Here is a 15,365-nt window from a genome sequence, read left to right on the forward strand (position 1 = left end):
TAAAATACATAATATAGAAAAATGAATCTGTTACATCAGCTTTCAACTTATACCTTATATCTTATACATTCATGCATAACCACTGAGCAGCAACCAAACAGCATACTGCATAATGATAAGAAAGGAATATTTCAGGACAGGAGGGAAGGGAAGGGAAAATTTTTTGCCACAGACCAAGTGAAAGGTGTAATGTGATTTTTAAAAACACACCCAGAGAAAAGAACAGAGTTAATTTAAAAATCCCATATTATAAAATTAATTTCTTTACATGTTACTAGAAATATTTCAAATTATTGAAAATAAAAGAACTATATAAACCTCAGTTGAAAACCTTGCATCACAAAAGTCAATAGGAATCAGAATTTCATTGATTTATGTTGCACTAGGTATACTTTGTACTTTCTGTATTTCTCTCAGCTTAGAAAATGATATTTGGCTAAATCTATTTAACTTCTGTATATGATCATTTTAACTTTCAAGTTCTCTGGGCTGCAAAGCTTGTGTAGCATGTGTATTAGAAATTGTTTTGACTCAAAGTTTATTTAAAAAAATTAATTGAAACAGCTATATTTGTTTTTGCAAAAGCTTGGGTTTTTTAAAAATTATTTTGAGCCAATTTTTAGTTGAAATTTTAAAGTTTATCCCTTTAAAGATTTCTATGCATTAAATGGCATGGAACTCAATCTGTTTGCCTCAAAAGGATGAAAGGCTGCATGGCCCCTGTCTGGATTTGAACTTTTGGTTCCATGGAGTCTTGGTATTTCAAACCCAAGGCTTAGACCACTAAGACAATTCCTCTCTGATATTACAGCTCAATCCTTCCTATTTTAACACCTATGATATAAAGATAATTGAATGCCTTCACTAAGTGACCAACAAATAATTTGTATAATATTTTATTTTTATTAAGGAAACAAGCATTTACCTTAAATTGTTATTTCAGATAAACTGGTTGATATGTAAATTTACTGTGGCTTTTTGTCATAATTTTTGTGCTATTGCATTATCTAAAAAAATAGGTTTGTGAAAAATAACACTAACACTGCACAGAGCAGTAATTTGTTCCATTGTAACACATGAGAAAACCCCCTGTTTATTACCCTTGTCTCATCACACTTCCACGGAAGTCTGCTTTGACTGGACACGCAAGCTATCTTTGCCAACCAAACCATAAAATAAATCTAATGTACCCTATAATACAGGCAACTGTAGTTAATATTGTTCAAATTATTTACATCTGAAGGGCCGCGCCTGTCTGGATGGCTGGGACTGACGCTTCTTTGGACTTGGTTTCTGCTAATCACATCTGTTTCAGCTTTAGACTTTCACTGGTATTCTGGCAGCAGCCACAACTTTTTAACAGCTACAATAAACTACAGAGACTCATCAAATCTTTTGTTGTATGTGTTAAAATTATATCCTCTTCAATTAAAACATTTGATGCGAACTAAACTACGGTGTTATCTAACAAAATAAATTTGAAAGGAAATGTTTTTTAAAAAGGAATATTTACACACAATGCTCTCAGTATTATGTACAAAGTTTCTACTACTACTATTTTTTAATTTAAAGAGAAATTCATTACGGAAATGTATTAGTGTTCCTCCAAAAATTTCTGGTTGCCTTTCAAGTGTTAAATACACTAACACATTGAAGATTACATGAATGATTTTTGTTTGAAAACTTTTTCTGTATATCACAATGTCATTTTATCCATTGTTTGACTTTGTCACGTTTCAAATGTTTGTATATAGTAACATAACAAAGGCAAACTTAGCACTATATTGATACATTTTTCCTATAAAAGCATTGCTGTCTCCTTTCCTTTCACCCATCATCTGAGAGGGGATCATATAAAAACTTTTACCTTTCTTTATGATAGTCTGACAAAATATACCTCTTGAAGCCAACAAGTGAAAGATCACAACAAAAAGTATAAATCTAATAAAGATAGGGTAGCCTGACCCATCATGTTTTTCACTACACCCCCACTTTTCTTTATTTTTTTTTTGCAATTTACCACTAAAATCATGTGAATGTCAAAGCCTTACAGCACAGGCTATAACAGTGAAATGCACTGTATCAGAACTACATGCTGGAGAAGTAGAACATCAAACACAGATCACATTTCTGCACAAACTAGCACAGAGAGGGCAGGCCAAGGGTTTTACAGGGCCAAGAGATGAGAGGAGATAGAGCACTCATCTATGCCCGGGTTGAATAAACAACAACTGATACCTTCCTACCGCTGTTGACCTTTGAAACCCTCCTGAAGGTGGCTATAACCTAATTCAGTCATTTCTAACTGAAAGAATAAATTATTTGTAATGGTTTTTGTTGCTTTACGCTCATCTTGCTCAATGTTGATGCTAAAATTAATGTTTTGTTTGAAACCTCCCACCCGAGACATTAATATATTGTTTAAATTTAAGCAGAATATTTTATGCAGAATTCATTTATTTAATTCTTTAATATACGTAGCTTCCTTAATAGTTATTTTCCCAAACAAAAGTGTGAAGCTAAATATATTCAGTTGTTATTTTCTGTGTTGAAGTCTTACAAAGCAAGAGGTAAACATGAAACTGACTAGAATACTTAGAGAGCACCCCATTCCTATTTTATTTTCCTGTGCTTTGATTGATAGGTGACTTGCCTTTCTGAGTCCCTTTTTACAATAAACATTTTAAAATGTTTATTTTATGTCCCAGGGTTAAAAATACTTTGAGCTGAAGCTCTCCATTTTTTCCCTTTGCTGTTTCTTGGCAAGCAGTGCTTTATTTTTACATTAACAATGTTCAAATTCTTTTTGTAGCTGTTAAATTATTATACAAGGACCGAGGCAAACAGTATTTATGTTATTGGACCAAAAGACATCTCCAGTTAAACACAGAATCCTGTAGAAGCAAGAGGAAAATTCCTACATAATTAAAGCAAATTTCCAAGAGATCTCTTTTGGGACCCTTGAATTTAAAAAGGATTATAGAAAATTACTTTTTGCTGGTTTTGCTTTCATTTTTAAAAAGTCACAATGTAGATTTATTTTTATTTTATGTTTGTAATTTATGCCAGGGAATAAATACCTAGTGTGAACAACATTATAACTCTAATTAATAATAAACAAAGCTCATAAAGTTCCCTTTTAAAAATGGCATTCAGTTGTTAGCATAACAATGTAAAAGTTCCTAGTTACCTCCTAGATCTCTTTTCAGTTTCCTTAAGTCTTTTATTAGGTCTTCAAACTTAACTTGGGAGGCCTGGAAGAAATCTTGTGGTTCTGGTAGAGGGAAAATACTCTTGTCTGTCCCTGCATCCTAAAATAAACAAACAAATAAGTACATAAAAAAGTAGACAACTATGAAAATTTCATATCAAAATAAGTTATTTTTCTTGACATTTTAACTATAAATTGGTGTTACAAAAGTTGCAGATATATTAAATTGAAAATAGCTGTTCACTGGAACATGTGTTTTAAGTGAAATCCTGACCTTACTGAATGAAGTCAGTGGGTGTTTTGCTGTTAACTTTAATGGGACCAGTATTTCACCTTTCATTTCCATCATTATACTAGAATAATAATAATAATGCAATCCTATTCTAAAATATTATAGTACAATCAAACTCTAATGGAGAATACCAACCTAATCTAGCAGATAATACTAAACCATCAATTTCAGTTCATCTTATACCAATAAAGGTTCTGATAAGGGATTAAATATTTCTTAACAATATGACAATATGAATATGTGTTTCACTGGAACAAGCAAACTTATGACAACTATTTTCAGGCATAATCTTACCCCAATTTATTAAAAGGACTCATACAGTATGATCCTAAATTTCCATCAATATTTATGCACTAGCTAGAATATAGTATTCTGAACAAATAAAAACACATAGTTTATGTGTAGAAAGAATTCACTTGGGTTACCATTTACAGAAGCAACCTTAAGAATGCACTTTGTCTCTGGAATGACAATGAAAAAAAATCAAAACCAAAAAACTCTAAAAAGCTACTTTTCAAAGGAAATCCTAATGATACAAAGGTGTTGTGTAAGAGTTACTTCAATGACAAAGCATTTTACAAGCATATGCTATTGAGTTTAAAATGCTTTCTGCTTCTCAAACCTCAGTCTTTAATGAAGAACAACTCCATGGATGGCAGAGATTATTCTATTGAGAACATTTAGGAAAAGTTCAATATTATATGATTATAAAGACACAAAAACAAACCCAGAAAAGATGGACAAAATTTACACATTTATATTTTTCTTCCAACAAAGATCAGCGGGAGTATTTTTCAAGAATTCCCACAGAAGCGTTAAAATTACAGTATGGCACATACACGTGTGCAACAAAAAGACTAATATCTTTTGTGCCTGTGCTAGTCAGCATTTTGACCATATGAAAAGGGTGTAGTGGTACACATGTGAACAAGAAAAAGACATACAACATAGTGTTCAACATTAGGGGAAAACCACTGGCCCTTCACTCCCTCATTTCTAGAAATGCTTTTCTAGTGCACTCACTCATCCACACTGACCCAACCATGTTATCTCTTTTTCCCCATGAGACTCCAAGTCTCCATAATTGGTCCTACAAGCTCCCTACGTTTGAAGCACCAAATGTTAAAATACCTTTAATTGCAAAGATGCTCCTCCTTCCAAAAACAAGTTTATGAAACTGCTGCTTACATTCCCACACAAGTACATTTAAAACAAAAAATATGTATTTATATTCAATCAGAAATGGGTCTAAGAAGCAAAACTCAGATGAGGATTTCAGATCTTCCAAAACTCTTTTATAATTTGAAATGGAAATTTGAGTTCAAAGATGGGAGCCACTGCCAAATTTAAACCTCAGTTCCCATTCACTATCTAACTCCAACATTTGATGTAGCACAACATTAATATTTAAATGCAGAAAGACCCAATAATAAATGGAGCAGTTTCTCAGCTTACAGCTCCCAAGCCTCTTCAGCCATCCCAAAGTTAATTACCTAGATTTTTCCATGGTCACACTACGCTTATAGGCACCCACTTGGCTTTCTTGCCTCCCCCTCTCTGTTTTTGCGTCTCTTCTTTGTATATTTGTCATCTGTTTCCAAACACATATCCCAACCCAAAACAATATTCAGCCAAACGCTCCTGTCCTAAGTGGGAGTTACGCTTATAATTTGTCTAATTGAAGGGCAAGTCCATACCTATCAATCTCAATGTGGTTTTAACTCAACCCATAACAAGGATTCATCCAGCTCATAACAATACATTAAAAACCTTATCACCATAGGAGTTATAAATATGTAAGCTAGCCAAAGCAGCAGAACTCTTCCCCCCACCAAGAAAAAGACATCATTTAATCATTTATCAGCTGTACTATTTCATCTTGAATCAACATCCTCCAGCTGTCCTCTCATCAACAGGAGTTCTGCCTAATGATGTTTCAGCCTTCTATCAATGTCTTTACAGAAGAGTTCTGCAGCTATTGGCTTCCCACTTCAATAGTGTGAATAATGTACAATTTTTATTTTTGTTTTAATTGCATATTTTTGAAAAAATATAAAATTGATGGAAGTCAGAGCAGTGTTCAGCTCGCAAGCAGACACAGCCAAGTTCCAATGAACAGCCAGGCTATTCATGTTATATGATAGCAATAGTCCTTACATGAGGCATAGCCATTTCCAATAACAAACACTGGTAGCAAACATGCAGAAACAAGGCTACCATTAAAATTCTGTAGCTTTATGGAAAAAAGCCCATGCTGTGAGCTGTCTATATAACCGCATATCAAGTAAGGCTTGATTGTTCATGCTATCCATGTTTTGGGAAACTGTACAACTGCACGTATTGTTTGGTGAACATGCCAATATAAAGTATAACATTGAATACAGACAATGTTTAGCCTTGCTTTTAGTATTCAATTAAAAAATATTTTTCCTTACTGGAACTATTGTAACCAGATGAGAAAAATTAGGAATAAATTCAAGTTTTTCTCTAATTTCTTTGTCAGCATAATCTCTAAGTAATATACTTTCTGATATAGTAGTTAATACAGCAAATGAATCATTTACCTTGTCAAAGTGCCGTAGGTAATATATGACAACATAATCCACAAGATTAATACCGTTATCCTAGGAAGAAATTAAATATATTTAATGATGTAAAAAATAATGATAAAAGTAGTTTTAAATAAGAGAAGAACATCACCAAAATAGTTTAAAAGGAACATAACCCCATTTTAATAATTTATATGGCCTTGTGGAGTAGGATCCACAATGTATTATCTCAGAGGTATTGAACATACAAATCTAAACTAGTATAATAATCAGGGACTTGATTTTTCCACCACAGCACACCAATAATTTTTACCAACTAGAGTTACTGGTAGCCTGCAGAATGAAAAAATTCTAAGGGTTACAATTTTCTAATAATTCAAGTAATTATATTACCTGATATTAAGGTAATGTGATTATGATATTATTACCTATTATTATGTAATTGTCTGAAAAAGTAATACATTCTGATTTTAAAATTCATAGTTTTAAGGCTACATGGTATCATTTTCGTATTAATTTAACCCCCTGTAAAACACAAGCCATGACGTATATAAGCTTTTCATATATGTATAACAAATATAAAACTATGCACATGCTCAGTACATTTCATATATAATGTATACTGTTTCATACAGATATACTTGTACCATGTTAACAATTTTCACTCTACAAAGCCACTACTTTCTCAGCCCTGTATCATCTATATTATTGTTCATGACAGTGTTTTATTTGTATATGTTACTGAATCTATTTACCCCATTTCAGCTATAAAAATTGGATAAATAGTCCTTCAGATATGGAATCATAAGTTACAAGAAATAATTAAACAGCACAAAAGAAGGATAATGTAGTGTGTTATACATTGTAGTGGAATATCTTTGATTTGTTTCACTTTTATATAGCATATTGAGAACTATCAGGATAAAAGGTTGGGATATGCACCGTTTATAAATTCCTGCACAGAGCTGTCCTGTATGTGTGTGTGCGCGTGCTCAAACGCACAGCACATTACATTTTATTAATAACATGGAGCAGCAGCAAAATCCTGAACAAAACAAGATAGTGCTCTTTATATAGGCAAAGCTATAATCTATCTATCTATCTATCTATCTATCTATCTATCTATCTATCTATCTATCTATCTATCTATCTATCTATCTATCTATCTATCTATCTATCTCCATATTCCTTGTGAAGTAGAACACTAGTTCTACTTCATTCTAACTACATTCTTATACCACACTGTGACAGAATGTACCGTATCTTCTGGTGTATAAGGCGACTGGGCGTATAAGACGACCCCCTAATTTTCCAGTTAAAACATAGTTTTTCACCTATACTCGCCGTATAAGACTACCCCCCCTTAAGAGGCCAACCGGCAGCACCCCAGCTGCTCTGTCCCAGGATCCACAACAGAAGCCTGGTCTGCTGGGGGGGGGGGCACACTAGCTGCACCCCCCCCCCCAGCAGACCAGGGACACGGGGAGCAAAGCTGCAGTGGCAGCGGGGTGCCGCGCCTCTGAGGCTTTGCTCTGGCAAAGCCTCAGAGGCGCGGGACCCTGCCGCTGCTGCGGCTTTGCTCCCGGTGCCCCTGGTCTGCTGGGGACCGTCTCCAGCAGACCAGGGACACCGGGAGCAAAGCCGCAGCCGCGGCGGGGTCCCGCGCCTCTGAGGCTTTGCCAGATCAAAGCCTCAGAGGCGCGGGACCCCTCCTCCTCCCCGGTTTTGCTCCCGGTGTCCCTGGTCTGCTGGAGACGGTCCCCAGCAGACCAGGGGCACCGGGAGCAAAGCCGCAGCAGCGGCGGGGTGCCGCACCTCTGAGGCTTTGCCAGAGACACCGGGAGCAAAGCCTCTGAGGACGCCGGCAGCGGGACAGCCATGGCGCGCCTGGGCTGCGCTGCTGCTGGCTTCCCCCGAGGCTTTGCTCCGCGTCGTCTTGGTCTGCAGACCAGGGAGACGTGGAGCAGCTTTTCTCGCCCCGAAGTACACGGGCGGCGGGACCGCGAGGTCCCGCAGTCCGTGTCCTCCGGGGCGAGAAAAGCCCCGTTCGTACCTGCAAGTCGGGGACTGCCTGTATGTTTATACCCGGCGTATAAGACGACCCCCGATTTTTGGGGGATGTTTTTTAGTATAAAAAGTCATCTTATACGCCAGAAAATACGGTAGTCCTGTATGTACACCCTAAGCATTACTGTAATAGTCTTTGTACAAGGTATGTTTTGTACAAATTATGGAAATCTCATAATTTGCTGGTCAATAGTATCCTGATAAAATTTTCAGTGGGGTTAGTCTGTAACAGAAAAAACTTAAAAAACAACAAATAGTCTAGTAGCACCATAAAGACTAACAAAACATGTAGATGGCATCATGAGCTTTCATGGGCACAACCCACTTCTTCAGATGACTTGATACTACAGTACAATTACACGACAGCCACATTTCCACCATCTTATACTGGAAACCTACCAACCACTACACTAACTTACATACCTCTAGCTTCCATTCAAGACACATTTCCCAATCAATCAAATAAAGTCAAGCCCGAAGATACAACCAGATTTGCTCCAATCCCACAGACAGAGTCAAACACCTACAGGATCTATATAGAGAATTCTTAAAACTGAAATACCCACCTGGAGAAGTGAAAACACCAGATTGACAGAGCCAGATGAATATCCAGACATCAGCGTCTTTGGCCCAACAAAGAAAACAACAGAACACCACTTGTCATCACCTACAGCCCCCAACTTAAACCTCTCCAATGCATTATCAACAATCTACAACCCATCCTGAAAAATGACTCCTCACTCTCACAGGCTTTGGGGGCCAGGACAATCCTCACCTACAGACAACCCCATAACCTCAAACAAACTGTTTCCAGCAACCAGACAGCACACCATCATACTCATCCCTGCAATCCACTCCGGTGCCAACTCTGTCCACACATCTATAGTAACGACATCATCGCAGGGCCTAACCACATAAACAACCACATCGGAGGTTCATATAACTGCACATATACTAATGTGATCTGTGCCATCAAGTGCCAGCAATGCCTCTCTGCCATTTATACTGGTCAAACTGGACAGTTTCTACGACAAAGGATTAATGGATACAAATCAGATATTCAAAAAGTTAACATCAAAAAGTTAACCTGTTGGGGAACATTTTAACTTGCCCAGGCATTAAATAATGGATCTCAAAGTTGCCATATTATTACAAGCCAATTTCAAAAACCAGCTTGAAAGGGAGGCTGCAGAACTTAATTTCATTTACAAGATTGATACCTGCAGTAGAGATTTAAACAAAGACCTTAACTGGATTACCTGCCACATTCCACATCTTAAAGACATAAAAAGCCAAGCATAAGGTACTTAAGAGTACTTAGAACCCACTCTATTAGCTTCATTTAGCATGGACACTCTAATTGACAATTTCCCCCGATTTTTTCCTTCTCTTTCCCTCCCCATTCCCTCTCTTTTTCTGCTATTTATTTTTCAATCAGGACCCCTTAACTCCCTTCAGCTGGAGAAGTGGGCTGTGCCCACAAAAGCTCGTGATACCATCTATTTTTTTTTAGTCTCTAAGGTGCTGCAGGACTATTCATTGTTTTTTAAGTTTTTTCAGTACAGACTAGCATGGTTGAAACTTTTGAAATAGTTTGGTATGTTAAGCACCAGTTGTGTTTTATCTTTTTGTAATCATTTCTGACTTTTATGCATCATTACTTGCACTCAAAATCTCTCCTTTTGTAGTTAATAATCTTGTTTTATTATTTTATCTACTCCAGTGTGTTTATCTGAAGTGTCTGGGAAACATCATTTAGAATGACAAGTTCATCATCATCATCAACCATGGACTCAACGCTCATTGGTGTCCAATGCCTCCCTCACTATTTCCTTCCATCTTTCCCTGTCCAGTGCAGAGTGGCTTTGTTTTTGTAGAATAGCTCTGCACCAATCTACTGCCTCTCCTATTCGGACCATCTATTATGCCAGATACCAGGGTCTTAACTTTTTGCTCAACGTTCATTCTGCAGATATGCCTGAATAGCTGTAACTTCCGTCGTATAACCTTCTGCAGTAGGTTCTCTTTCAGCTGTATCTTCCTATATAATTCCTCATTGATGATCTTCTGCATCCATCCTATTCTCAGGATCTTTCTATCTCAAACACCAATAACCTTCTCTTTGAATCTTTTGTTATCACCCATGTCTTACATCCATACAACGTGCTGCCAAATACACACGTTTTCAAGACACTCAGCTTCATTCCTAAGTTAATCACTTTACTTTTCCAGATCTTATCCATCACCTTCAAACACACTCTTGCTTTCGCTATTCTAGTCACTATTTCCTTCTTACAGTCTAGATCATACGTTATGTTGCTCCCCAAATACGTGAACTTCTCTACGTTCTCTAGTTTGATCCCATCTACAATGATCTTCCTTCCTATTTCCTTATCTCCAAATACCATTGTCTTAATTTTATCGATATTCATAATCAGTCCATACACATGCATATTATTTCTTCTGAAGCAACAACAGACTTCATATAAACTTGTATTGTTCGGGAGAGGGTTGGGTAATACAGGACATTCATTTCTGGGGAAAGGCTAAGTCTGGGAGTGACTTGCATGCCGGAGGCTCCTTGTGAGCAGTTCTTACTGGAGGCTATATCAGTAAAGTATTGTAAACGACACCACAGGTTGGAGGGCAGAGAGGGCACAGCCACTTATTAGTCTGGATTGTATTCTGGTAGGTCCCACACACCTTGATTTGATTAGAACAGAAAGAAGACTGGCTCATGGATACTGAGACAGATTTTAAAACGTGGAGTATTTTTTCCAGGCTTTTATTTGAGTTCAGTGTGGTGATAAATGGCCTCCATGCCACATAATCAATGTTCATGGTTGGCTATTTTCAGTCAATCTCTACGAGTCAACCCACCTCTAGATCTTGTCCCTCTGCTACCCAGTGGTGGATTATTTATGGACCACCGAGCCTAGGGGCATTGACCAACTGGAACTCTAGCTATGGCTCCTGCTCCTCCTCTCTCCCTGTTACCACTTCTACTCTTCCCCCTGCATTCGTGCCTCCAACCCACCCAGAGAAGCTTTTGTACATGTGATGAGCAACCCTTCAACCCATAGGCAGAGTTAATTGAGTACCGTATTTTCCGGCGTATAAGGCGACTGGGCGTATAAGACGACCCCCTAATTTTTTAGTTAAAAGATAGGGTTTCGTCTTATACCCCAGCGCCCCTCCGCCGCCGCTTCGGCTTTGCTCCCGGTGCCTCTGGTCTGCTGGGGACCATCTCCAGCAGACCAGGGACACCGGGAGCAAAGCCTCTGAGGATGCCCCGGCAGCGGGACAGCCCTGGCGCGCCTGGGCTGCCCCGCTGCCGCAGCCCCTCCGCGGCTTTGCAAAGCCTCGGGGGAAGCCGGCAGCGGGGCAGCTCAGGCGTGCCTGGGCTGCCCCGCCACCGGCTTCCCCCGAGGCTTTGCAAAGCCGCATACCCGGCATATAAGACGACCCCCGATTTTGGGGGGATGTTTTTTAACATCAAAAGTCGTCTTATACGCGGGAAAATATGGTATTGCTTGCCTGAGTCCCTCAATGAGCTGGCCTGAGGCCTCTACCTGTGCAAGATGAAGAGCCACTACTGCCCCCGTACCTCACTCAGCCCTGGACCACAGTCCCCTCCCCTAGCACAGTGCTCAAACGATGCCCCCCCTTGCCCAGTGTGATGCTGGAGTGAGGGGCCTTCCTGTGCAGGGCTGGAGAGAGCGACTTTCCCTTCCCCCCTGCATAGCACACAGCTTACCCAAGCCAGTTTCTCTGTCCCCCTCCAAGGAGTGGAGCTGCTCTGAATCCCTTTCCCCACTGCCCACCTGCCTGGAATGGAGCAGCACTGAGCTCCTCTGCTTTCCCCCTTCCCCCATGTGGCACAGAATTCCCCCAAGCCCCTCCCCACTGGGTGACCAGATAACAAGTGTGAAAATTCAGGATGGGGGTGCAGGATGAATTGGCACTTATAGAAGACACAGCCCCAAGTATTGGGACTGTTCCCATCAAATCCAGACATCTGGTCACCCTGCCACCCCTTCCCCTTTCCCTTCCCTCCCGCCCTCCCTCCACCTCTGTTGCACAGAGCTCACCCTTTCTCCCTTCCACATGCTCAGCTAACCTGAGCCACTTGCCCCTCTCCTGCCTGGCACAGATCTGGCCTCTCCCCTTCCACACACACAGTCCAAGGCTGAGAGTGGGGGTGCAGCCAGGAGTAGAGCAATAGCCAGAGCTGAGAGGATGTTTAAGGGGGAGAGGGGACAGAGAGGAACTGGGGTAGGGCTTGGCCCTGCTGCATCTCCTTGAACATTCTTCCATGCCCCATAGTTAAGGACCACTGCTCTAAACTGTGGTAGGACACATTGTGCCAAATGGAAAAAAAGTCCTTCTCTAAGTTGAAAGTCTGATATTAGTCTGGGAAAAACAGTTCAAATTATACCTCCATTTTCAGTCAGAGAAGGTAGGGCAGCAGCAGCAACAGCAGAATAACTGTCATACGGCTCTCCCACTCCCGAGGACCAAAGGTTTGTGTTTCCAGTGCTGATCTGATCAAATCTCACCCCTCTTGAGATGGAGGTAGGGCAACATGGTGAGGCTAATTTTTAAACATGCTCATGAAAACTGTAACTATCAAGAGACTCTTTGGGGTTGCAGGTTTTGAGAACAGAATCCACACTGATTTTTCTTGTTCACTCAATGTAGCAATTCAGAATTAGTGTGTTACAACTGTTATTTGAAGAAGCTGTGATACTTGCCAACTTAAAAATGGAGACAGGCAACACCTTGTAGGACCTGGGCAGACACTTCCACCAAGAATACAAACACAAACTCATATCTGCCCCTTCAGGTTTCCAGTTTCTAGCCACTGTCCATAAACTTGGTCCTCAAAATATTTCCACCCAAGCTTGTAGCTTTTGTAACTGACAAATACACAAAGAGGCTTTGACACTAGGATAATCTTTCCAGTGGAAGAATCTAGGTGATATAGGAGATGTCTATATGTGCATGTGTGAGGCAGGGAGTTCAGGGGGCAGAAAGAGGCAGAGGCCAGTAGTAAGTGAGAAGGAAAATTCTTTGTGATTCTAATTATTTGTGCAAGAGGACAGTGAAGGAAAATAACAAATTTCAAAAGTAACAAAACTGTGTTGCTGTTTAAAACAGATAATGGTAAGAAGCAAAAAAGATAAATCAACCTTTTGCAGATGATGAAACATTAAAGAGATCATTTGGCAAATGCCCTTTAAAATAAAAACAAGTACTTACTCTGCTTTTGACATCCTTCAGTTTGGGAAGAATTTCCAATCCAAATCCATCTGCTTGACCTCTTGTTCTGTTCCCCCCATTCATATAATTTCCAAAAGCCAATATCAAGCCTAAAATTTCCTTCACACTTTTCATCCCCAACAAACCCTGAAAGAGGAGTACTAATTTGTAATGTCAGGCAGTACAAAAAGATTACAATATTTTTACTTTTTTGTCTATGAATGTTACAGTAGAGACAACAAAAATTATGGGTGTCCCTAAAACCAATGATTACCACAATACCTTAAAAGAATCCCAACCATTTCCTACAATTTGAATTTGTAGTTCAGTAGCCATGAAAATGACATTAGGAAGTTCCACATTTGTCTCACAGATTTCAAATAAAAGTAAAGGGATGTTTTGTGATTTTGTGAAATTTTTAGCAAATAGAAAAGTTGAAAAAACAACCCCTTTGTTCGGAGGCAAACAAACATTGATCAAAAATAAAACACTTTGTTCTGAACATTTTGAAAAATGAAGAGTTTGGTAAAATCAATATTAATTCACATTAATTCACAAAGTGTTTCAGTGTCACCAGAACCTGCATATTTCTGTGTTAAAAAAAGTGTAAGTGAAAAATGTCACATAATTCTACATGAAGGTTCTGAAACACAATGAATTTGTTCCATACATATTAGAAAGAGAGAGAGACTACATCAATGTCAGAACACATTTGTTTGCCCATTTCTGTTTTAGACAGACAAAGGGATTGGTGTTTGGATTCAAGATTACAATTTTATCTTTTAAAGTATGAGATCACTTTTTGAATTTAAGTTCAATCCAGGATCTACCAGAAACCCAAATACCTTTGCCCCACCTCCTTCGTGCCCCTTCTCAAAGGCCCCACCCCTGCTCACTCCATCCTTCCTCCCTCCCGCATCCTTTCTCCTTTTCATCAGGTAAGGTTGGGGTGCAGGCTTTGGTCTTGGATTAAGGGATTTGGGGTGTGAGAAGTGCTCTGAGCTGAGCTTGGGGCAGGGGTTGGGGTGCAGGAGGTGGTTCAGAGTAAGGCTCTATAAGGGAGTCTGGATCCAGGGGGGCTCAGCGTTAGGGCATGGGCTTGGAGTGCAGGAGGGGGTTCATGACTGAGGCAGAGATTCAAGATGCAGGCTCCAGCTGGGCACTGCTTACCACAGGTAGCTCCTGGGGGGTGGTGCAGTGGGGCTAAGGCAGGCTTACTCCTACCCTGTTCCCGCACCACTCTCAAAAGCAGCCAGCAAACTCCCTCCATCCCCAACCCTGTTGTGCCCTAAATCCCCATTCTGTGGAGATAGACTAGAGGGTTGGAGAGGGGGAAGAGCTCCAAGGCAAAGGGCACAGCAGCGTGGGGAGGGGCAGCTGAAGTGCTGCGCTTGATGGCCTCTTGGCCAAACCTGTCAGAGGCTCCAAGATCTACCAATAGGTCCTGATCTATTGGTTGGTGACCACTGGCCTAGGTTAAAGTGATGTATTTTGTGCATAAAATGGATATGGAAAATGAAATATATTATAGTCTATAATATAGTACATTATAAATAATGAGTAGTTCCCTGTGGCACCTTACAGACTAATTAAAATATATAGGATCATGAGCTTTCATGAGTAAGACCAGAGGTGAAAGTAAGTGGGTACGCTTTAGTGTGCAGCTCTGGCAAGAGCTGTCTGACCTGCATCAAAAGCCAGCAGGGAGCTGTTTAAAGAGCTGGCAGAGACCTGGGTGGCAATAAGATATTACCCATAAGAAATTTTAAGTTACCTTCACTGCTGGGTAAAACCCACTTCATCAAATGAGTGTGACTTACCCATGAAAACTCGTGATCCTATATATTTCTGTTACAGTATGTCTAGACTAAATGGCTCCATCGACAGAGTCATGTAATAAGTTTACTAGACATAGGAAAATGAAGCGGCGATTTAAATAATCACCGCTTCATTTACATAAAAATGGCCGCCACGCTGTGCCAAT

General features: G+C 39.7%; 1 protein-coding gene across 5 annotated transcripts in view; it reads right to left on the reverse strand.

Moving 5' to 3' along the window:
- FMN1 (formin 1) overlaps positions 1–15,365 on the reverse strand; it is a 372,953-nt gene that overhangs the window by 89,312 nt on the left and 268,276 nt on the right. For 4 of the 5 annotated variants that reach the window (XM_025189464.3, XM_075927044.2, XM_006132688.5 and 1 more), the window contains 3 exons: positions 13,382–13,528; positions 6,068–6,127; positions 3,191–3,311 (listed from right to left, as the gene is read on the reverse strand). In XM_025189464.3, coding sequence (XP_025045249.3) covers positions 3,191–3,311; positions 6,068–6,127; positions 13,382–13,528 — 328 coding nt within the window. The remainder of the gene's footprint in view (positions 1–3,190; positions 3,312–6,067; positions 6,128–13,381; positions 13,529–15,365) is intronic. The other variant, XM_089778461.1, reaches the window with a different exon arrangement.

Source organism: Pelodiscus sinensis, chromosome 5 (assembly GCF_052426305.1).
Source record: "Pelodiscus sinensis isolate ZL-2025 chromosome 5, ASM5242630v1, whole genome shotgun sequence".
Lineage (NCBI taxonomy): Eukaryota > Metazoa > Chordata > Testudines > Trionychidae > Pelodiscus > Pelodiscus sinensis.